General features: G+C 45.7%; 1 protein-coding gene across 1 annotated transcript in view; it reads right to left on the bottom strand.

Moving 5' to 3' along the window:
- Positions 1 to 4,554: 4,554 nt before the first annotated feature.
- The window catches only part of LOC138652190 (microtubule-associated serine/threonine-protein kinase 4-like), a 33,783-nt gene continuing 12,858 nt past the window's right edge, over positions 4,555 to 25,479 (bottom strand). Inside the window, exons 6-26 of the mRNA XM_069742958.1 lie at positions 23,981 to 24,160; positions 22,731 to 22,832; positions 22,318 to 22,411; positions 19,914 to 19,981; positions 19,481 to 19,566; positions 18,540 to 18,748; positions 17,645 to 17,783; positions 17,417 to 17,549; positions 17,105 to 17,270; positions 15,413 to 15,514; positions 15,075 to 15,197; positions 14,817 to 14,926; positions 14,630 to 14,721; positions 14,193 to 14,281; positions 12,712 to 12,852; positions 12,481 to 12,561; positions 10,587 to 10,667; positions 5,678 to 5,758; positions 5,126 to 5,206; positions 4,886 to 4,966; positions 4,555 to 4,690 (exon numbers count right to left, since the gene is read on the bottom strand). Coding sequence (XP_069599059.1) covers positions 4,593 to 4,690; positions 4,886 to 4,966; positions 5,126 to 5,206; positions 5,678 to 5,758; positions 10,587 to 10,667; positions 12,481 to 12,561; positions 12,712 to 12,852; positions 14,193 to 14,281; positions 14,630 to 14,721; positions 14,817 to 14,926; positions 15,075 to 15,197; positions 15,413 to 15,514; positions 17,105 to 17,270; positions 17,417 to 17,549; positions 17,645 to 17,783; positions 18,540 to 18,748; positions 19,481 to 19,566; positions 19,914 to 19,981; positions 22,318 to 22,411; positions 22,731 to 22,832; positions 23,981 to 24,160 — 2,337 coding nt within the window. The 3' untranslated portion in view covers positions 4,555 to 4,592. The remainder of the gene's footprint in view (positions 4,691 to 4,885; positions 4,967 to 5,125; positions 5,207 to 5,677; positions 5,759 to 10,586; positions 10,668 to 12,480; positions 12,562 to 12,711; positions 12,853 to 14,192; positions 14,282 to 14,629; positions 14,722 to 14,816; positions 14,927 to 15,074; positions 15,198 to 15,412; positions 15,515 to 17,104; positions 17,271 to 17,416; positions 17,550 to 17,644; positions 17,784 to 18,539; positions 18,749 to 19,480; positions 19,567 to 19,913; positions 19,982 to 22,317; positions 22,412 to 22,730; positions 22,833 to 23,980; positions 24,161 to 25,479) is intronic.

The following is a 25,479-nucleotide window of genomic DNA, read 5'->3' as shown; positions in this document are numbered from 1 at the left end:
AAAGCATCACTGCATCACATGCACACCATCCAAATAATAACAAATATATAGAAAAAATATATATATAGTTTATTAACGCATCTAAAACACACCAACAATATAAAACATACTTAAAAAACATCAAAAACAATGCATCACAGGTTAAATAGCCGTACAGCTAGTAATAGGGTAAGCACCAATATCTAACCTAACTGGCTCATATAAATTGTTCCATGTGGTTATAACAAAGTCAGCCAGCCACTAGTACAGATCCAAATGAAGGAAAAAAGGCTGAATAAATATATCACCACAAATAGAAGGCCATAGCTAGATAGGTGACCAAAGTCCTAGTAATAAACAGGACATAAGGTAAAAGTAATCACCCATAACACGGCACAGAAAAAGCTCATAGTAAGATTCAAATGAGCATACAACCTGATGTGACCCTAATATCCCACGCGTATCGCCCGGCGAACCCTGAGGAAGCCCGGTTCGCCGGGCGATACGCGTGGGATATTAGGGTCACATCAGGTTGTATGCTCATTTGAATCTTACTATGAGCTTTTTCTGTGCCGTGTTATGGGTGATTACTTTTACCTTATGTCCTGTTTATTACTAGGACTTTGGTCACCTATCTAGCTATGGCCTTCTATTTGTGGTGATATATTTATTCAGCCTTTTTTCCTTCATTTGGATCTGTACTAGTGGCTGGCTGACTTTGTTATAACCACATGGAACAATATATATGAGCCAGTTAGGTTAGATATTGGTGCTTACCCTATTACTATCTGTACGGCTATTTAACCTGTGATGCATTGTTTTTGATGTTTTTTAAGTATGTTTTATATTGTTGGTGTGTTTTAGATGCGTTAATAAACTATATATATATATTTTTTCTATATTTTTGTTATTTGGATGGTGTGCATGTGATGCAGTGATGCTTTTTTCTATATATATTTTTTCTAGCTCTGTTTATTACTGCTTTTTTGCACCCTCCTAGTTTATATTATATTGTATAGCTGTGCGCCTCGCTTTTGTATTTAGCACCCTTATTATATGTTGCCACACAGGGCACTGTGTAATAAGAGACAATGCTGTACATAACAAGAGAGGGCACTGTGTAATACGGGACGGCAATATACATAGGAGACTATTCTTCCAGGACTTACATCACGAGCCGTCGGGTAACCTTTCATCTTTAGATCTCCCAATCAGTCCGATGTGTTGTCATGATTAGTATGGAGTATACATTACACTTGGTTAAATATTAAGTCCATTAGTCCTTGTGTGTTACTCTGTTTACTTGAATTTGCGGATTTGTCTTCCTTCCTTAGGGTATGTTTCCACGTTCAGGAAATGCTGCGTAGAGCCGCAGCGTCCAGATGTTCCAGCATAGTGGAGGGGACTTGATAAAATCCCAACTCCACTATGCGTTAAAACACGCAGGCACATTATATAGACGTTTTGATTTTTCTGTGAGGGACCAAAATGCCTTTTTCTTGATTTTGTCCACATTCTAAACATAAATGAGCTGGCCCTCAAATTTACCTTTAAATTAACCTTAAATTTACGATATTAATGGTTGCTATATCAATTTTATGGATCTTGCTATCTAGATCAATCCGAACGGAGACATCCAACAAAAAAATTGCGGAAAATAAACTTCAACAGATAGTCTCCTCCACTGGGATAGCTTTCACCCACTACCTCCCAAAAGAAGTATTCCGAGCGGGCAATATTTAAGAGCTAGAAGAAATTACTCAAGGGAAGAGGATTTTTTGAAGGAGTCTCCAGTTCTGTAAAAATGTTTTAGGGTTATCCTATGAAACCTCTCAAAAAAAGCTTTTCATCGGGCAGTGCATACTCCAAGGAATCAACTTCCCCAAAATAAAAAATTGGTTCCGTCCAATCAGAATGAAACGTTGATTCGCTGTATTTGTACATATGATCATGGTGCTGTGGAGGTAAACAGAATACTCTCTAAGTATTGGGACCTCCTAAGAGAGGACAGAGAGTTACATGATAATAATTCACAACATGCTACCATCACATATCGAAGAGGCCATCATTTAAAGATCATGCAGGTACCTAGCCACGTTCCATCAAGTAATGAATCTGATTGTGATTGCCTTAAAGATAAGATAATGGGAAGTTACAAATGTGGCCATGGCAAGGTGTGCAATTTCATTCTAATAACAGTTTAATAGTCAAAAACAACCTGGGGAAATGTATGAAATAAGAGACTTTATAAACTGCATAACTTCAGAGATCGTTTATGCCACCAGATGCCCATGTTTTCTTCTTCTCTTCAGTGGGCGAGACAAGCCAGCAACTTAAAAGGCGCGTATTGCAACACATTAGTTCTATTAGAAATGGCTACAATATGCCAGTTTCGCGCCATATGCGATTTCACCATGGGCTCTGTTGACATTTCGTGAAAGGCCAGAGCCCCCCACAATTCTGTGGTTTCCTCATGTGCAATGGACTCTGGGAAAATGGCCACCGGAAGGTGGCGCATGCGCAGATGGCGATCTTGGCATCGAGATCTCAGTGCCAAAATCTCATCTCCCAAGATCTTGGTGCCAAGATCTCCATCTGCGCGTACGCCGCCCCTTGGTGGCCATTTCCCAGATTCCACCGCACAGGAGGAAACCACGGAACTGTGGGGGACTTGGCCTTTCATGAGATGTTGGCAGAGCCCCCCCTGCGGCAGACACCCCGGGCAACAGCAGCGGTGGCAGAGGACACCCTGGGCAGCAGCAATGGCTGGAACCCCTTCTTCCCAGCCTGCAGCAACGATGCCTGTAAGGTATATAGGCATTATAAGGCGCACCCCCATTTCCCCCCAAAAAATATTGGGGAAAAAAGTGCATCTTATAATGCGTAAAATACTACAGTATTTAGTATTTGTATCCACATATACATTTAGTCACTTTTCTGACTAACCATATTGTTATACCATACTGGCAGTGTCTTTATGTATATTTACATTTGTAATTACTTGATACTATTCATATATTTTCAGTACACTGTTGACAGCGTAATTCAGCACATCTCCCTACCTAACCTTGACATACGTCACTTTTACTAAATACGTATGTTATGCGCCCTTTTTCTTATTTTTCTTTTTCTCCCACACATTTTATACTTGACAAATGTAACATAATTTTTATATTTTCATACATTGTTCTATTGACATTTTTTTTTATCAGGTCTTTGGTGTTTTGCTCCCTTTAGTGCTCAGATTAATCTTTCTTCGGAATTCATATCCTAGACGCATGCATACACATACTTCCTATTTTTATACAATTACATAATTTATAACTTTGTGTACCTATGTGCATATATATTTATCTATTCTCCTGCGACTCCTCTTAATTTACGTAATTACATACTGTACGTACAAATCCGCTTATAAGTCGCGAGGGGTCACATAAGAAGACATGTACTTTGGAGCTGAGCCCCTAATCTTTTAGGACCCTGGCAACACCTCTGGTCTGTAGTGTAGTTTGTGTTATATATTCACCTTCCACCGAGTTCTCTGGTATCATGCGCCGTTCGCTCCTCTTCTGAGTGATGTCACCGCTCTCCAGACCGGGTCACACTGCGCTCTACGTAACCCGGATGTGGCTTTACCAATGTAAGCCTATGGAGCGTCAGATCAAGGCCCCATAGGTTTGCATTATAGAAAAGACTTCTGGCTCACACCGAGAGTCTGAAGAGCGATGACAGGCAATTCCGACAGCTAAATAGGAAAGGGTTCTTTACAGTTAGAGCAGTCAGATTGTGGAATGCCCAACCACAAGAACTAGTAATAGCAGACACTACAACAGCTTTTGAAAAGGGCTGGATGATTTCCTCAATACACATAACATTGTGGGTTAAATTTAATTTAGTGACAAAGTGTGGAGAAAAGTTAAACTTGATGGACCTAGTTCTTTTTTTCAACCCGTGTATGTAACTATGGAAACAGGAACACGTGTATGTAACTATGTAGCTACGACATCACACAAAAGAGGAGCCGGACAGAGCTTGATCCCAGAGAAGACGGCAGTAGGGAAGTATATCACCCCACCACACTACAGTACATACACGTTTAGTGAAAAAAACAAAACTTCACGAGGGTGCTTCAACCATGTGCAACGTACAGTATTGGTATGCCATATATTTCAGAAATATTCTATTACAAAGGAACGTTAATTAATTCAGAATTTTTATTCCTTTTTTTAAAATTAGGAATGCATGGAAGAATGATGTGATGTGCTTGAGGGGCCTTCAGCTTCTGCAGATGCTTTTTGCCGGTCAGAAAGCCACAGGTAGATGTTAGAAATCTTTCCGCACTTGTATTATTTATTACGTGTATTTGCGCGCCACCATATTCCACAGAAAATTCCCTATCAGTATGTCTTTGGAGTGTGGGAGGAAACCGGAGAATCCGGAGGAAACCCACACAGACACGGGGAGAACATACAAACTCCTTGCAGATGTTTTCCTTCATGACATTTAGTGCTGCAAAGCAGCAGTGCTAACCACTGAGCCACCGTGCTGCCCAAGTACAGCTTTGATGATGGACTTGCTGTACTTTCTTCGGGGCTCTAGATGTATATGGTGCCCTAACGACAGATTGGAAAAATGCATCTTTTTCTGATGCTGCGAGCAGCCCTAGATAATCCTCGCCGGCAGGATGATATAATCCGGCGGAAGATGGAACCTACGAGAAGAGATATAAAACTAATGTAAGTAATGGGACTCATTGGTGTCATTGTGGCAGGACGGTAGAGAAATCTTATCTGTGCAGAGGATCATTGTCAGTCATCACACATGTGACAATCCCACCACTGACAGATAACATCTTCTCCACATGAATTATTCTCACTGGCCAACACCAAACAACATGGACACTTACGTCTTCTAGGTTCTCGCTCTTCTACTATTTTGGCATTTTGCTCTTCTACCAGATTTATTGCAGAGTTTTTTTTTTTCTCAACTAGAAATTCATATAAAAAGTAAAAAAAAAAAACAAGTTAATGATTATTTTCAGTCAATATACATGTGGCAATCGTACCACAGGGAGTTAACATCTCCTTCTCGTGAATAATTCTCAATCGCCGACATCAGACAACATAGCCCTTATTGTCACACTTACCTCTGCTAGGTTCCGTCTCTGCTACAATTTCTGGGTCTTGATCTTCTCCCAGTTTTAATGCAGATGCAATTTTTGTCTCAACTGTAAATTTATGTAAAAATGTAAGAAAAACAAGTCAATATAATCATTGTTAGTCATAGATGTGAAAATCCCACCATTGACATATAGTGATGAGCGAGTATGCTTGTTACTCGAGTTTTCTAAGCATGCTCGGGTGTTTTCCGAGTATTTTGAGTGTGCTCATGAATTAAGCTTTAATCCCTGCAGCTTTATGATTTGTGACTGCTGGACAGGCTGAATACATGTGGGGATTGCCCGTTTTTTTAGGAAATCCCCACATGTATTCAGGCTGTCTAGCAGTCACAAATCATACAGCTGCGGGGACTAAAACTTAATTTCCGAGCACGCCCAAAATACTCAGAGAACACCCGAGCATGCTCAGATAACTCGAGTAACGAGCACACTCTCTCATCACTGTATATAATATATCCTCCTCGTGAATTAATCTCAGTCGCTGGCATCAGACAACATAGACCTTATTGTCACACTTACCTCTGCTAGGTTCTGTCTCTGCTACTATTTCTGGGTCTTGATCTTCTCCCAGTTTTACTGCAGATATATTTTTTGTCTCAACTGTAAATTCATGTAAAAAAGTAAGAAAAACAATTCAATAATCATTGTTAGTCATAGATGTGAAAATCCCACCATTGACATCTATAATATAACGCTGGGATCATCACTCTGTCCAAAGCCTTTATAGACTGCGCAGGCGCAAGCGCTGGCGCAGTCTGGGCCTCACAGAGTGACGCTCCCGGGAGATCGCGGTATGTGTTCACACTGAACGCTCACCGCGATCTCCAACAGAGAAGCAGGGACCGCCAGGAGGGTGAGTATCGGCCATATTCACCTGTCCTGCGTTCCACCGCTGAGCGCCGCCATCTTCCCGGTCTTCGGCCTGTGACCTTCAGTTCAGAGGGCGCGATGACACGCTTAATGCGCGCCGGCGCCACCCTTTGACTGAACAGTCACAGCCAGGAGACCGGGAAGATGGCGGCGCGCAGCGCTGGAATGGGACAGACAGGTGAGTATAGGAAGTGCTGGGGGGCCTGAGCTGGCGGCGATATCGGCACCTGACCCCCACAGCCTGCCGCTGTCCCCGCCTGCTCAGGCCCCGGATGGGTGCAGCACATGACAGGATGGGGACGCAGGATGGTTGCAGCACATACCAGGATGGGGACGCAGGATGGGGACGCAGGATGATTGCAGCACATACCAGGATGGGGACGCAGGATGGGGACGCAGGATGGGTGCAGCACATACCAGGATGGGGACACAGGATGGGTGCAGCACATGACAGGATGGGGACGCAGGATGGTTGCAGCACATACCAGGATGGGGACGCAGGATGGTTGCAGCACATACCAGGATGGGGACGCAGGATGGGGACGCAGGATGATTGCAGCACATACCAGGATGGGGATGCAGGATGGGGACGCAGGATGATTGCAGCACATACCAGGATGGGGACGCAGGATGGGGACACAGGATGGGTGCAGCACATACCAGGATGGGGACGCAGGATGGGTGCAGCACATGACAGGATGGGGACGCAGGATGGTTGCAGCACATACCAGGATGGGGACGCAGGATGATTGCAGCACATACCAGGATGGGGACGCAGGATGGGGACGCAGGATGATTGCAGCACATACCAGGATGGGGACGCAGGATGGGTGCAGCACATACCAGGATGGGGACGCAGGATGGGTGCAGCACATGACAGGATGGGGACGCAGGATGGTTGCAGCACATACCAGGATGGGGACGCAGGATGGTTGCAGCACATACCAGGATGGGGACGCAGGATGGGGACGCAGGATGATTGCAGCACATACCAGGATGGGGACGCAGGATGGGGACGCAGGATGGGGACGCAGGATGGGTGCAGCACATACCAGGATGGGGACGCAGGATTGGTGCAGCACATGACAGGATGGGGACGCAGGATGGGTGCAGCACATGACAGGATGGGGACGCAGGATGATTGCAGCACATACCAGGATGGGGACGCAGGATGGGGACGCAGGATAATTGCAGCACATACCAGGATGGGGACGCAGGATGGGGACGCAGGATGGATGCAGCACATACCAGGATGGGGACGCAGGATGGGTGCAGCACATACCAGGATGGGGACGCAGGATGGGTGCAGCACATACCAGGATGGGGACGCAGGATGGGTGCAGCACATGACAGGATGGGGACGCAGGATGGTTGCAGCACATACCAGGATGGGGACGCAGGATGATTGCAGCACATACCAGGATGGGGACGCAGAATGATTGCAGCACATACCAGGATGGGGACGCAGGATGATTGCAGCACATACCAGGATGGGGACGCAGAATGATTGCAGCACATACCAGGATGGGGACGCAGGATGGGTGCAGCACATACCAGGATGGGGACGCAGGATGGGTGCAGCACATACCAGGATGGGGACGCAGGATGGGTGCAGCACATGACAGGATGGGGACGCAGGATGGTTGCAGCACATACCAGGATGGGGACGCAGGATGGTTGCAGTACATACCAGGATGGGGACGCAGGATGGGGACGCAGGATGGGTGCAGCACATACCAGGATGAGGACGCAGGATGGGTGCAGCACATGACAGGATGGGGACGCAGGATGGGGACGCAGGATGGGTGCAGCACATACCAGGATGGGGACGTAGGATGGGTGCAGCACATACCAGGATGGGGACGCAGGATGGGTGCAGCACATGACAGGATGGGGACGCAGGATGGTTGCAGCACATACCAGGATGGGGACGCAGGATGGTTGCAGTACATACCAGGATGGGGACGCAGGATGGGGACGCAGGAAGATTGCAGCACATACCAGGATGGGGACACAGGATGGGGACGCAGGATGGGTGCAGCACATACCAGGATGGGGACGCAGGATGGGTGCAGCACATGACAGGATGGGGACGCAGGATGGGTGCAGCACATACCAGGATGGGGACGAAGGATGGGGACGCAGGATGGGTGCAGCACATACCAGGATGAGGACGCAGGATGGGTGCAGCACATGACAGGATGGGGACGCAGGATGGGTGCAGCACATGACAGGATGGGGACGCAGGATGGGTGCAGCACATACCAGGATGGGGACGCAGGATGGGTGCAGCACATGACAGGATGGGGACGCAGGATGGATGCAGCACATGACAGGATGGGGGCGCAGGATGGGAGCAGCACATGACAGGATGGAGGCGCAGGATGGGAGCAGCACATGACAGAACGGGGGCGCAGGATGGGAACAGCACATGACAGAATGGGGGCGCAGGATGGGAACAGCACATGACAGGATGGGGACGCAGGATGGGTGCAGCACATGACAGAATGGGGACGCAGGATGGGTGCAGCACATGACAGGATGGGGACGCAGGATGGGTGCAGCACATGACAGGATGGGGACGCAGGATGGGTGCAGCACATACCAGGATGGGGACGCAGGATTGGTGCAGCACATGACAGGATGGGGACGCAGAATGGGTGCAGCACATGACAGGATGGGGACGCAGGATGATTGCAGCACATACCAGGATGGGGACGCAGGATGGGGACGCAGGATAATTGCAGCACATACCAGGATGGGGACGCAGGATGGGGACGCAGGATGGATGCAGCACATACCAGGATGGGGACGCAGGATGGGTGCAGCACATACCAGGATGGGGACGCAGGATGGGTGCAGCACATACCAGGATGGGGACGCAGGATGGGTGCAGCACATGACAGGATGGGGACGCAGGATGGTTGCAGCACATACCAGGATGGGGACGCAGGATGATTGCAGCACATACCAGGATGGGGACGCAGAATGATTGCAGCACATACCAGGATGGGGACGCAGGATGATTGCAGCACATACCAGGATGGGGACGCAGAATGATTGCAGCACATACCAGGATGGGGACGCAGGATGGGGACGCAGGATGGGTGCAGCACATACCAGGATGGGGACGCAGGATGGGTGCAGCACATACCAGGATGGGGACGCAGGATGGGTGCAGCACATGACAGGATGGGGACGCAGGATGGTTGCAGCACATACCAGGATGGGGACGCAGGATGGTTGCAGTACATACCAGGATGGGGACGCAGGATGGGGACGCAGGAAGATTGCAGCACATACCAGGATGGGGACACAGGATGGGGACGCAGGATGGGTGCAGCACATACCAGGATGGGGACGCAGGATGGGGACGCAGGATGGGTGCAGCACATACCAGGATGGGGACGTAGGATGGGTGCAGCACATACCAGGATGGGGACGCAGGATGGGTGCAGCACATGACAGGATGGGGACGCAGGATGGTTGCAGCACATACCAGGATGGGGACGCAGGATGGTTGCAGTACATACCAGGATGGGGACGCAGGATGGGGACGCAGGAAGATTGCAGCACATACCAGGATGGGGACACAGGATGGGGACGCAGGATGGGTGCAGCACATACCAGGATGGGGACGCAGGATGGGTGCAGCACATGACAGGATGGGGACGCAGGATGGGTGCAGCACATACCAGGATGGGGACGAAGGATGGGGACGCAGGATGGGTGCAGCACATACCAGGATGAGGACGCAGGATGGGTGCAGCACATGACAGGATGGGGACGCAGGATGGGTGCAGCACATGACAGGATGGGGACGCAGGATGGGTGCAGCACATACCAGGATGGGGACGCAGGATGGGTGCAGCACATGACAGGATGGGGACGCAGGATGGATGCAGCACATACCAGGATGGGGACGCAGGATGGGTGCAGCACATGACAGGATGGGGGCGCAGGATGGGAGCAGCACATGACAGGATGGAGGCGCAGGATGGGAGCAGCACATGACAGAACGGGGGCGCAGGATGGGAACAGCACATGACAGAATGGGGGCGCAGGATGGGAACAGCACATGACAGGATGGGGACGCAGGATGGGTGCAGCACATGACAGAATGGGGACGCAGGATGGGTGCAGCACATGACAGGATGGGGACGCAGGATGGGTGCAGCACATGACAGGATGGAGACGCAGGATGGGTGCAGCACATGACAGGATGGGGGCGCAGGATGGGTGCAGCACATGACAGGATGGGGACACAGCAGGATGGGCGCAGCACATGACAGGATGGGGACACAGCAGGATGGGCGCAGCACATGACAGGATGGGGACGCAGGATGGAGCAGCACATGACAGGATGGGGACGCAGGATGGGTGCAGCACATGACAGGATGGGGACGCAGGATGGGTGCAGCACATGACAGGATGGGGACGCAGGATGGAGCAGCACATACCAAGATGGAGACCATATACCAATATAAATGCTCGCCATCCTTGTAAATCATTCTCAGTCGCCGACATCAGACAACATAGACCTTATTGCCACACTTACCTCTGCTAGGTTCAGTCTCTGGGACTATTTCTGGGTTTTGCTCTTCTCCCAGTGTTAATGCAGTTGTATTTGTCGTCTCAACTGGAAATTCATATAAAAAAGTAAGAAAAACAAGTCAATAATCATTGTTAGTCATAGCTGTGACAATTCCACCATTGACATCTATAATATAACGCTGGGAGCGTCACTCTGTCCGAAGCCTTTATAGACTGCGCAGGCGCGATGCTCCTAGCGTTACATTATAGAGTGTCAGGGAAAAAAAATGGCGCCGGAAGGCGCGGACTGCCAGGAGCAGGGGGTCGGGAGCAAGGGGACACCGTGCACATATTTGCGCCCTGATTATGCTGTGGTACTTCATGCCACAGCAATTTGTTACTTACGCCATTCTTTTCCGCCCCGCCCATTTTCCTCGTCCTCCTGCTGCCGGAATCGGCGTCTGCGCAGTCCGCGCTTTCCGGCGCCATTTTCTTGAAGGCACACTGCAGGTGTGTCTTCAAGAGAATGGCGCCGGAAAGCGCGGACTGCGCAGGCGCCGATTTCGGCAGCAGGAGGACGAAGAAAATGGGCGGAAAGGAATGGCGTAAGTAACAAATTGCTGTGGCATGAAGCTGTAGCACTTCATGCCACAGCAATTTGTTATTTACGCCGCCTGATTCCTTTGTCCTGCTGCCAGAATCGGCGCCTGCGCCCTGCAGTGTGTCTTCAAGAAAATGGCGCCGGAAAGCGCGGACTGCGCAGGCGCCGATTCCTGCTGCCGGGATCGGCGTCCGCGCAGTCCGTGCTTTCCGGCGCCATTTTCTTGAAGACACACTGCAGTGTGTTTTCAAGAAAATGGCGCCGGAAAGCGCGGACTGCGCAGGCGCCGATTCCGCCAGCAGGAGGACCAAGAAAATGGCGGCGGAAAGGAATCAGGTGGCGCAAGTAACAAATTGCTGTGGCATGAGGCTGTGGCACTTCATGCCACAGCTATTTGTTACTTACGCCACCTGATACGGGGCATATATTATGGAGCAGCATATGGGGCATATGGATGGGAGCAGCAAATTAAAGAACGGTGGCGCAGGATGGGAGCAGCACATGACAGAACGGGGGTGCAGGATGGCAGCAGCACATGACAGAACGGGGGTGCAAGATGGAAGCAGCACATGACAGAACGGGGGTGCAGGATGGGAGCAGCACATGACAGAACGGTGGCGCAGGATGGGAGCAGCACATGACAGAACCAGGGCGCAGGATAGGAGCAGCACATGACAGGATGGGGGCGCAGGATGGGAGCAGCAAATGACAGAATGGAGGCGCAGAATGGGAGCAGCACATGACAGAACGGGGGCGCAGGATGGCAGCAGCACATGACAGAACGGGGGTGCAAGATGGAAGCAGCACATGACAGAACGGGGGTGCAGGATGGGAGCAGCACATGACAGAACGGTGGCGCAGGATGGGAGCAGCACATGACAGAACCAGGGCGTAGGATAGGAGCAGCACATGACAGGATGGGGGCGCAGGATGGGAGCAGCAAATGACAGAATGGAGGCGCAGAATGGGAGCAGCACATGTCAGAACGGGGGCGCAGGATGGGAACAGCACATGACAGAATGGGGGCGCAGGATGGAGCAGCACATGTCAGAATGGGGGCACAAGATGGCAGCAGCACATGACAGAATGGGGGAGCAGGATGGGAGCAGCACATGACAGGATGGGGACGCAGGATGGAGCAGTACATGACAGGATGGGGACGCAGGATGGAGCAGCACATATCAGGATGGAGACCATATAGCAATATAAATGCTCGCCACCCGGGCGTAGAACGGGTTCAATAGCTAGTATAATATATCCTCCTCGTGAATTATTCTCAGTCGCCATCAGACAACATAGACCTTATTGTCACACTTACCTCTGCTAGGTTCTTTCTCTGCTACAATTTCTGGGTCTTGATCTTCTCCCAGTTTTAATGCAGATGCAATTTTTGTCTCAACTGTAAATGTATGTAAAAATGTAGGAAAAACAAGTCAATAATCATTGTTAGTCATAGCTGTGACAATTCCACCATTGACATATAATATATCCTCCTTGTGAATTATTCTCAGTCGCCATCAGACATCATAGACCTTATTGTCACACTTACCTCTGTTAGGTTCAGTCTCTGGGACTATTTCTGGGTTATGCTCTTCCCCCAGTTTTACTGCAGATGTATTTGTCGTCTCTGCTACTATTTTTGGGTTTTGCTCTTCTCCCAGGTTTAATACGGATGTATTTTTTGTCTCAACTGGAAATTCATATAAAAAGTAAGAAAAACAAGTCAATAATCATTGTTAGTCATAGATGTGAAAATCCCACCATTGACATATAGTGATGAGCGAGTGTGCTCGTTACTCGAGTTTTCTAAGCATGTTTGGGTGTTCTCTGAGTATTTTGAGCGTGCTCGTGAATTAAGCTTTAGTCCCCGCAGCTCAGGGCCGGACTGGCCATCTGGCAATTCTGGCAAATGCCAGAAGGGCCTGTCTGATCATGGGCTGCCTTGTTGTGATGGAGTATAAAGTCTCTGACTCCGTCACTTACCCCAGTAGCCCACAGGTATCATTATACATATTGGTCTTGTGGAAAATCTTCTTTTCCTCCATCCAGGGAAATATTAGTAATATATCCCATCTGGTTCTTGGGGACGGGGACAGCATGGGCCTGTGTGATTTCAAATGCCAGGACTGAATTTCAGCCCCAGTCCGTACCTGCCGCAGCTGCATGATTTGCGGCTGCTGGACAGCCTGAATACCTGTGGGGATTGCCCATTTTTTCTGAAATCCCCACATGTATTCAGGCTGTCTAGCAGTCTCAAATTATGCAGCTGCGGGGAGTAAAACTTAATATCCGAGCATGCCCAAACTACTCGGAGAACACCCGAGAACACTCGCACATCAATAATTATATGTCAATACACGGGGAAGGGCCAAAGAACGCCCGCTCATGTGCACTACAGTATTTTGATCTGCGTTCAGCAGGGTAGAGGGAAGTGTGCCTGCACAGGAACGTGACGGGAGAACACTGTGTGGATGACATAGGATGCATCATCTACGTGAAGTAGAGAAGGAGAACAGCATCACAAGAAGAGAGGAGGCTCCGGATCAAGAACAGTAACGTTCATCAGTCCAGACTGTGCCATCGGTGAGTATAATAAAATGGGAGGCTTGGAGACTTATATACAGAAATTCCAGAAAGCTGTAACACAGACTGAAAGATGGTGGTCTTAGGTCGTATGGGAAAAATCTGGTGACAGGTTCCCTTCAATATGACATTAGTTGCAGCAATGTTATCATATAGTCCATTACTTAAAACATCTGTGTCACATTAAGGGTACATATAGGTTTAGTTAGGGGCTTGATCGAGCCATGGGCACAGTATTCGTGATCAGTATCAGGTACCAGACTGTATGGCCCCTTATACCTTTTAATGCGCAGCACAAAAGAGTGCGAATTTTATACATTAAAGTGTTGGATTGTGGATTATTTTAAAGGCACAAAAAAGCAGTGATTTTCTGAGCCCTCAAGTAACATTTACATTACACCTTTTGATCAGCAGCGACAACAAGATATCATGTAGACCTGCACATACCTGACAATATGGGAGAGGGTGACTTGTTGTTTTCAGCAGTGAAATACTGATCATCACCATCATATCTAGTAGGAGAAGTTTCTTTCTGCCTGTTTGGTAGAAGAAAAATAGGTAAATTACAAGTAAAAGCAATTAAAAATAATCCTTTCTGTATGGGCAATTAGGACACGTGGACAATGGAGGGGATACCTTGCACAGGACTGAATTCTATCAGCAAGAATGAAGAATAACTAGTAATAAAGGACTTTAATGAAATGAAAATGAAAGGCTGATCACAATAATCAACTGTTATCACCAGCGTTATCATAAGCCAGACCCTACAGTGATGATCAATCGTGGGGTGGTGGGTTCTGGATTTAGTATTGTGTCATATGCATCTTGTATTTGGTATTCTGAAGATATGTCAGTACTATACCCCATAATAATAATCTACTCACACGTCTGAGTGTTTTGTGCTGTCCTCTAGAGAACAATCTGGAGATGGTTCATGATCTTCATTTATCATCATCCTGGTATTCATTGCATATAGCTAAAATACACAGAGTAAAATTAAATATATATCTATATAGTATTTTAATACTATTTTTAGTTATAATTTTGTGGATTTACTGATCACATACTTACCTTAGAAAGTCTTTGAGAAGATGATACATAGTTTAGGCTTTCTGGCCAATCACTGACTTCACTTGTGTCACCCTTATCTGAATCCATATGTCTGGGTCTCCAAAAGCAATCTACAAAGTACAAGTATTATCAGAGATTACTAATATAATCACAGACAGTCACCATATTATTACTAATAATGATGGGAACATACTGTCACATAAAATGAAAGACAAGACAAACGGCAGCTTTAACCAGATGACGTCTCATTCTACTTACTGTGAAAGTAGCGGGTGTCCTCCTCTGAACTAAGATTTGGACTATGCAATGGCTTCATATATTGAAGGTTCTCAAAATCTACCTTTCTCAGGAATGGATGACTCTTGATTTCATTTGCTCCTCCTGAAAACGGAAGACAAGAAAAAAGTGATCCAGACAATGTTAAGAAAACTGTACTTTTTATGTTAATCTAAACTGAAGGCATACTGTAAACCATGGCATGAAGAATGGGGATTAGACAAGAAGCAGAGACCTCAGTGCTGATCAACATGGAAGTTATCTATTTGCCAGGTCACAGAGGAGTTATAAGCTATTATTAATACTGCTATATACATTACCTGTCCCGAGTCTACGTTTTGGACTTTTTCTAAGCAGCTTAGTCATGAAGTCTTGAGCATCAGGATTATCAGTAGAATTTTTAATTTTCAAAGTGATGTCATCTGTTATGTAAAAAGAAAATATTACAGAAAAGAAAGTCTCCCTGATATAGGAAGGTATAATTTAGCAGCCAACTTTAGGTACGCCATGGATTGGATACGGGGAGTTTCTCATTTTGCTAATATTAGTTTAGAACAACAAATATATCCACATATATCGTTGTCAGCTATGTTGCATTTGGGCGGGGATGGACTTCCGTCCGAGCTTCAGGAGCACCCAATATTGTGGCAAACGATACAGACTTGGAGGCGATGTAGAAGGCTCTGCAAAGTACGTGCTGGGATATCCCCATTTCAACCATTCCTAGGCAATCCTGGTTTTCTACGAGGGACTCCACCACCGTTCTATAGTCTTCTGGCAGGCCAGGGATGCACACAAGCAATTGATTTGATGGATTTCGGATTCTCTTTACTCTCCTTTGACATAGCATCACAACGTTTCCCGTTGTTTAACAACAATCCTTTCTTATTCCTACAGGCACGCAGTCTAGCACAAAAATGTCTTCCAGATGGAGATGTGGGGGAGGTAGGGAATAGTTTGGACAGCTTTATCAGAAACACTAGATCGCAGCCGGCTTCTACAAGTAGCATTTACTCTATAATACGCAAAAGATGGTCATGGGAGGGGAGGGACACGGGACTAGCAAAATGGTCAAAGGATATCCTAGGTTTCGGGGCAGGTGACTTCCTTGAAGCCACTTTAGCACAAAGAAAGATACTGGCATACAGTAGCTATACGGATATGGCCTTACTGATATTACACAGGGCCTATATTACCCCTTATTTCCAGTCTAGAATGTCTCCTTCAAATTCTTATTCTTGCTCCAAATGTAAAATACGAAATACCGATATATATCATCATCTCTGGGATTGCCCAAAGATCCAGGAGCTGTGGGTAATGGTACATGATGGGTTGCAGACGATGTGCGGGATTAATTTCCCACTTACACCACAATGGGCTATTTTTAACATTTTAGGTGAAAATCAACACAAATTACCTAAACATATTAAAGCTACTCTCACGATCTGGGCCTCGGCTACTAGGAAAAGCATATTACAGCACTGGTTAAGTCCGTTTGTTCCACCACAGTCTCTCATCCATGCTAAGATTATGTTCCTTTTCAAAATGGAATGGATGGACGCGTTGACGAGTAAAGAAAAGATGTCTGGTAAATTTTTAAACACATGGTCTTTCTTCATTCCATCCTTACCCCTGGGGGTTAGGGACAAACTCCGAGACCATTTTGAAAATACCCAATGGTATCTAGAGCAGCGAATTGGCGGTCACACACCTATCCCATAAATAACTCTATATTCAATGCACGCAGAGATGGGTTTGGGAGGGATTGGGGAGGGTTAGGGTTCTTGGGTATCATTTTGCTATATGACATATCTAATTGTATTGAATGTACACTTTGTTATCTTAAAAGTTAATAAAAAGAAGTTTAAAAAAAAAAAAAGAAAGTCTCTACATTTACTATCATTTAAATTTTTTTTTTAATCAAAAACAACAAGTAACTAAACCAAAGAATGAACCTAACAACTGAACCAAATTACTATGGCATCACATAGCATTCAGATTATTTTACTTACCCTTGATGATACTGTTGAAAATATCTCTTTTGCATCTTCCGTTAAATGGCACATGGCGGGTAAGAAATTCATATAAGATGATCCCTATTGACCACCAGTCAATAGGCCTTCCATAGCCCACCTTTAAGATGACTTCTGGGGCTAGATAATGATAGGTGCCATCCACCTGGAAACCAACAGAATAATGAGAAGATGATCAATGAAAATAACTGTGACAAATAATAGTGGAAAAGTTTTCTATGTGAGAAAATATCAGAGAAGCAGAAATAGATCAGATCTGTAAAGAATACGTTTTTTTTATGTAAAGCTAACCTCATTATCACGAAACTCTCTGGTGATGTCTTTAGTTCGAACCTTGTAATTATCTGATGTTAATCTCATGAGTCCAAGTTTTGAAATTCCAAAATCGGTGACTTTGATATGTCCAGTTGATGTTATCATGAGGCTGTGAAATAAAATATAATATATAAAATATAAATCATAGACTGTATACCAAACTATAACTGTCTCTCCCTTTATTATACTGCTGTATTCACTTACTTTGTAGGCTTCAGGTCTCGGTGAACCACACCATAGCTGTGCAGATATTCCACAGCAAGAACCATTTCTGCAATGTACATGCTGGCCAAGTCGAGGGGTAAAGGACCATTCAGTTTTATGAAACTGTTACAGTCTCCTCCTAAAGCAAAAAGCAAATATAACAGGTGAAGGTTTGTAAAAATTACACATGATGAGTGTGAATGAGAAATAAGCTGAGACATTGGGGCAAGGAGTCAATCATAAAGATGCACTGTGTGATGTAGAGCGTACACTGTATACTGCAGAGTAGCCCTATACAAAAAGAGAGCTCAGATCTGCCCCCTGCTGGTAACCTCTTACATTGCACTGTCAATCTCTGACAGTGACATTTACAGCAGGTGACCTGGAGGCGAGGTGCTCTATGCACTCATCTCCCCCATTCCATGCGAGTGGTTTTCTATGGCTGCTGAGTGTCTGCGGAAGACTACTATCCTTGCCATTCCGGTATTTCTCTGAAGGTCATAGGGGACCAATCTGTTCACCATATTCTGCAATACCCATATTGCAGTACATAGTAAATACGATTGCATAATCGCAAGTTCAGGTCCCTTATGGAGACTAAAAAATAAAATAATAAAAATGGTTGGGGAAAAAAAAATATAAAAAGCAATTTTTCTCCATTCAAAATAAATAATAAAAAAACAAATAAACTCAGATGGAATTGCAGTGTTTTTGTTGCCCCGACATCGGAAAAAAAATGCAATAAGAAGCAGTGAAAACTATTTATCTGTCAGAAAGATGTAATCCTCCTAAACTGTTCTTATGAGCATGTGAATTAATGAACTATAAATACATCGGTACCTTTCTATATTTAAGCAGATATGGGCTGGATATAGATACAATGGATAGGTCTTACCTGCTTCAAAGTCCATGACCATGCACAGGTGTCGTTTAGTTGGGAAGGAACAAAACGTGGAGACAACAAAGGGGCAATCGGAGAATATTGTGATATCCCTTTCCAGATAGGCCCTTTTAAGATCGGAGGGTTTATGCAGTTTTCTCCTGGCTTGTTTCTTCATGGCGAACACCTTGTTTGTGTCGTTATGACGCACTAAGTGGACGGCCCTGTAGAGGAGAAAAATCCATAATTTATACAGAATTCTTACTAACAGTCTGTCTATGTGTCAGACGATCTTCTGTACTAATAGTTAACAGTGATGAGTGCGTATGCTCGTTACTCGATATTTCCGAGCATGCTCCTGTGTTCTCCGAGTAGTTTGGGCGTGCTGGGAGATTTCCTTTGCGTCACCGCAGCTGCATGATTTGCAGCTGCTGGACAGCCTGAATACGTGTGGGGAATGCCTGTTTGTTAGGAAATCCCCACATGTATTCAGGCTGTCTAGCAGGCGCAAATCATGCAGCTGCGGCGACGCAAACTAAATCTCCGAGCACGCCCAAAATACTCGGAGAACACCCGAGCATGCTCGGAAATCTTGAGTAACGAGCATACTCGCTCATCACTAATAGTTAATACAAAATGTATGGCCGTTACTAAAAAATCAACGTCTTGAAATACACAAAATAACTCAGCATGAATGATCACTTATGGGAGGTTTTCATTCATGTCGCATCATAGATGTGGACTAGTGACTAGATGTAGATTAGATCTAGTGCAAAGTGGTATCAATAACAACAGCTCGACTCACAAAAAACAAGTCCTTACAAAGCTAAAAACTAAAAATGTTACAGATCTTGGACTCATACATAGGAATTTCCCTAAGGCAGGACATATAGACAGAGGCATCATCATACGGAGTTTGGGAAAAATGTAGATTATACACTGTACATAAATCTCACCCAAAAGATCCACTGCTGATCTCTTCGATCTGGGTAAAGTCGCTCTTCCTTGGTTTTCTCATAGGATTCAGTGATCTGATCACGGCCTAGAAGAATAAGAAATGACAATGAGACATAAAAATTGCAGGAAAATAAAAGCTGCAGATGCAGGAACTTCTCTACATTATGTCCCCGCTGATTACACTGCAGCAGATGTAGAGGACATGATACAAGCAGGACGCTCCCCAGATACAATTATATTATAGGGATAACCTCCATGCACATCATTGTACTGGAGGGGATGGTAAGGGACATCACACAGAGGAGACAGGAATAATAATAATAGGTCCAATCTACATTAAGAATAGAGGTAACCCGCTGTCCTATGGGGTGTGACATGTGTAATTCATACCCCGTGGTCTGATGATACACAGATGTTTTCTCTGATACTTACACTGGCAGATTCGGGGATCTCTGGTGTCTCAGATATTCCACCGTCAGCAGTTGCCGGCTCAGTTGTCTCTAATATAATGATAAAATAATGAGACATCATGTGTTAGATGATATCAGTAGTTAATATATAAGACATCGATATAAGGAAGGAAAGACAAGTAAATGGTATAATACTAGTTATATGGATATTCTGCACATGGTGTATATAATTATAGTACATCCATAGATAGATATGCGCTACCATAAATGTGTGATTGTTCGGGATCTGACAATGACTTGAATGGGGACCCTGTGAGATTCTTTATGCATTTTGGGGCTGAGAAGATTTCAGAAGAGAGAACCAGAGGGGTTTTCAAAATTGCACGAGCCTTCTCCATTATAGTCAGGGCCGTATTTGGCACTTGAAGGCACGAGCCTAGGGTGCCAGGATAAGCGGGGACGGCACCTAAGCAAGATTTTTTTTTTTAGTCCGGGGTCGGTACCGCCCACCCACCTCAGCCTTCCGGTCATGTGTGTAGTGCAGTAGCATAGCTACTGGGGGCAGAGGGGCTGTGGCCCCAGGCCCCGCGCTCTGAGGGGGCCCACCCGGAGCTACGCTACAGTAACTGTGTCGGCATGCAGCGCACCCATACAGTTACATTCTGTGGCAGAGCAGGGGGAATCGATCTCCCTGCTCTGCCGCTTGGCCGTTATGGGGTCCCTGATCTGGTGTGGGGGTCCCGGTGCCAGCAGTGGGCCCCAGCCCATAATCGCAGAGTCAACTGTATCAGCATCCAGCCGATAGAGCTGACCGCATTGATGAGAGGAGCGTTACGCTCCTTCTCCCATCATCTCCCTGTCAGTGTCTGATGCAGTCACAGACACTGACAGTGGGCGCGATGACATCACTACCCAGCGCCCGCTGTCAGGAGATGAGCGGGCCCTCGGAGCAGCGCAGGAGCCAGGAGGAAGAGAGGTGAGTATTGCATTTATTTATTCATTTTTTATGGGCTGCATTACATTGCAGTCTGCCTATGGGGGGTGCAGTCTTTCATTATAGTCTGCCTATGGGGGTTACTGTCTTACATTACAGTCTGCATATGGGGGGTGCTGTCTTACATTACAGTCTTCCCATGGGGGTGCCTTCCATTACAGTCTGCATATATATAGGGGGTGCTGCCTTACTTTACAGTCTGCCTATGGAGGGTGCTGCCTTACATTACAGTCTGCCTATGGGGGGTACTGTCTTACATTACAGTCTGTCTATGGAGGGGTGCCTTACATTACAGTCTGCCTATGGGGGTACTGCCTTACATTACAGTCTGCCTATAGAAAGGTGCTGCCTTTCATTACAGTCTGCCTATGGGGGGTGCTGCCTTATATTACAGTCTGACTATGGGGGTGCTGCCTTACATTACAGTCTGCCTATGGGGGTGCTGCATTACATTACAGTCTGCCTATGGGGGTTGCTGCCTTACATTACAGTATGCCTATGGGGGGTGCTGCTTTACATTACATTCTGCCTATGGGGGTGCTGCCTTACATTACAGTCTGCCTATGGGGGTGCTGCCTTACATTACAGTCTGCCTATGGGGGGTGCTGCCTTAAATTACAGCCTGCTTATGGGGGTGTTGTATTACATTACAGTCTGTCTATGGGTGGATGCTGCATTACATTACCATCTGCCTATGGGGGGTGCTGCCTTACATTACAGTCTGCCTATGGATGTGCTGCCTTACATTACAGTCTGCCTATGGGGGTGCTGCCTTACATTACAGTCTGCCTATGGAGGATGCCTTACATTAGAGTCTGCCTATGGAGGTTTCTGCCTTGCATTACAGTCTGCCTATGGGGGGTGCTGCCTTAAATTACAGCCTACTTATGGGGGGTGTTGTATTACATTACAGTCTGCCTATGGCTGGGTGCTGCATTACATTACCATCTGCCTATGGGGGGTGCTGCCTTACATTACAGTCTGCCTATGGATGTGCTGCCTTACATTACAGTCTACCTATGTGGAGGTGCCTTACATTACAGTCTGCCTATGGAGGATGCCTTACATTAGAGTCTGCCTATGGAGGTTTCTGTCTTGCATTACAGTCTGACTATGGGGGGTGCTTTCTTACATTCCAGTCTGCCTATGGGGGTGCCTTATATTCCAGTCTGCCTATGGGGGGTGCCTTGCATTACAGTGTGCCTATGGGGGTGCCATACATTACATTACATTCGTCATACTCAACAATGGGGAAGGCAGCACGAAAAGTGCCTAGGGCAGCATAAACTCTAAATATGGCTCTGATTATAGTCTATAGGTAGGTTGAAGATCCGTCACCATGATCATACAGAGGATGAAGAGTAAATTTATATATTCTTTGGTGTCTCCATAATATTAATATGTGTGTAGGAATATGAGATGATCAGCTTACCTTCAATCAGATCACTTTTTAGCCCTGGCTCACTGGTATTGGGGTCACCGATATTTCGGTGTTGCCCATCTTTGGAGTCACCGTCCGGTGTTTCCTGAAGAAAATAATACGTACAATTAATATAACTTTCACAAATACTTAATTACAGTACGCAAAAGACAGAAAGGACTAAACCTGGATTTACAACACCAACGGATCCACTGCAGCCCCCAAACCTACTGTCTCCTCCCCCATAATCCTGTAGAATGTAAGCCCCCAAGGGCAGGGTCCTCTTCCCTCTGTACCAGTCTGTCATTGTTAGTTTGTTTACTGTAAGTGATATTTGTATTTTGATGCAACCCCGTCTAATATACAGCACCATGGAATTAATGGTGCTATATAAATAAATAATAATAATACTGACGGATTCTTACCAGATGCTTCCGTGAGCGGGCCATATACTCTAGTACATACAGGAACTTTTGGGCCAATTGTTTAAAAAAGGCCAAATCTCCACTTTGGGATCGTTCTTCAGCCTATAAAAATGGAAATAAACAAAAAAGGAAAATCATGAAAATACATATATGGATATTTCGTACAAGCTATAAATTATATTGCTCTTGGCCAAAATACCTATTTCATGTAAATAAACTTTCATCATGGAATCTTGTGGTGGAATGTTAACATTTCATCAGTGATGTCATCATGGAATCCGGGGATGGAATCTTAACTTATTTACAACTTTGAAAGTATAGGTATGTCCAAGGTCGTGTCCCTGTCTTTTTTAGGCAGCACCAGAGCCCTCTTCTCTACCTGCACATGATCAACTGTCATGTCCCGCAAATAGATACAGATGGATTTCGGCTGTCAACCACTTAATGCTGCTGTCAATCACTGACCACTGACAACGGCATGTAACACGTGCTGACCAAAACCGTATCACAAGTCTCGCCCGTCAGCGCCCTTGTCACATGATTCTGGGGTTGCGACTCGTGGCTGGATTTCAGTTTTTTTTCCACCACTTAAGTAAAAAAAAGAACTTATACATGTTTGGTATCTGCATTCTCGCACTGACAGGTAGAATCATATTACCAGGTCAGTTTTAGCATTTAGCGAACATATTTAATTAAAAAAAAATGGTGGAATTGCACTTTTTTGCAATTTCACCGCACTTTAAATTTTTTCCGTTTTCAAGTACAATATATGCAATCTATGGTGTCATTTAAAACTACAACTCGACCTGCAAAAAAAACAAGCATATTGATGGTAAAAAAAAATGTTATGGCTCTGAGAAGGAGAGCAAAAACCGGAAAATCGCAAGGTGGTGAAAGGGTTAAAGGGGCATCTGATAAAAGGAAGTTGCCTAGCAACATTCTAGTAACAATTAAGGTGGCAACATTATAGGTTAAGCATCAGAACCAGAATCAGGGAAAGAGCGAAAACCTCTTCTGACCCCCAAAACTATTTTAAACAGGTTTTGGATGCTAAATATTCTTTACATGTGTAAACATTTACTTTTTTTTTTTTTTACATATTGTGACCAAGGTGGACTGGGAGTAAAATTCAGCCCTGGCATTTTAGAGCACGCAGGCCCACCCTATCACCGCCCTCTTCCCCAGCTTGTATTTCATGAATATTATCCATTATTGTTTTATGTGCTTTGCCCAGTTTGTCTGTTACTTACCTGTTGTACTAATGTCCTGATGTTCGTCTGTAAATGCTCAAGATATTTTGAGCTGATACGACCTCGTTGGTATTTGGTCAGGCAGTCGCTCACTAGCTTCATAACCAGCCGGTAAGTGAAGCTGAGGACGCCATCGGGTATTGGTAGCACAATGTCGGGGGCGTAGGTGGTAAGAATCCCCTGGATTAGTGCCAACACCTTACGTTTATCTGAAGAAATGCGAAACATTTCTAACAAATCCAAGCGCAGTCAGTATATCACCAGCTTCGCAGCCAATCACTGACAACAATGACACCTGGGCAGTAAGCACCTGGTGAAGTAGTGGCGGTGCATTATGATGTCATAATGGAATCACCATATAAGGAAGTTGCCTAGCAATAATTAACGTGGCAACACTCAAACTCATGCATGGAGGGAAGAACCATGGCTTTGATCAGCGAGGCCGGCTTTTACATCTGTCTTTTCCCCCATAAAACAGAGTTTGGACGCTAAGTGTTCTTCACTTGTGTAAACATCTTCATTTTCTGGATATTGTGACTTGGGATGGACTGGAACTAAAATACAGTCCTGGCCTTCCAAGCCCATGATGTCGCCCCCCTCTTCCCTAGATTGAGGTCTCTAATACTAATTTTAATCTACCTGGAGGAAATCAATAATTTACTATTATCTATATTTCCAATATAAGATTTCATAATATTAATATTGCAATTTATGGTTAAGTTCTCACACTGAGTATTTTCACTGCATAAAAACGCATCTTCTTACAGTCCCAGCAAAGTGGATGGGATTTAGAGAAATTTCACTCTGTATAAAATGACCTGCGGTGCGTGGGTGTTTGAAATCCACGATATACAGGATCAATTTTTCATAGAATTGCATTAGATGAGGAAAATACGCATGTAAAAAACACACACAAAACGCATAAAATCCACACATGACTCTATCAATAAAGCTTTATTAAAGCCGGGTACCAGGAAGTATAAAAAATGAAGCAGACTTAGTTAACACAAAACAGCAAAAAAACAGAGTCAAAAACATACAAAAATGTAAAAAAAAAAACGCAAGTAACATAATTTACCTAATAGGTGGAAAAATGCAGCAGGAAATCTGCAACATCAAAAACTCACCAACTACTCATCACTAGTGATGAGCGAACGTGCTCCGACTACTCATTACTCGCCCGAGTATCGCTATGCTCGGCGTACTCTGTGAGCATTTCCGGGATTATTCGGCGGTAACTGCAGTCTCCACCCAGCAGTTCTGGCGGACTTTAGAGACCCAATCACGGTGCAGGGTGTTGTGAATTCCGCTCTTGGGCTCCCTCCGGTGGTTGTAAGTGGCACTTTTGTGAGTTCTGCTCTTGGGCTCCCTCTTGTGGTTTCTAGTGGTATGGCTGCTCTATGGACTTAGCTGTCTTCAGCTGCCTCCACTTATCGTCTCTTCTGCTCGGCTATTTAAGTCTGGCTCTATCTTCAGCCAGTGCCACTTGTAAATGGTTC

This window comes from Ranitomeya imitator, chromosome 10 (genome assembly GCF_032444005.1).
Source record: "Ranitomeya imitator isolate aRanImi1 chromosome 10, aRanImi1.pri, whole genome shotgun sequence".
NCBI lineage: Eukaryota > Metazoa > Chordata > Amphibia > Anura > Dendrobatidae > Ranitomeya > Ranitomeya imitator.
Note: the sequence above shows the minus strand (reverse complement) of the source record. Positions and strands in the feature narration are given on the sequence as shown.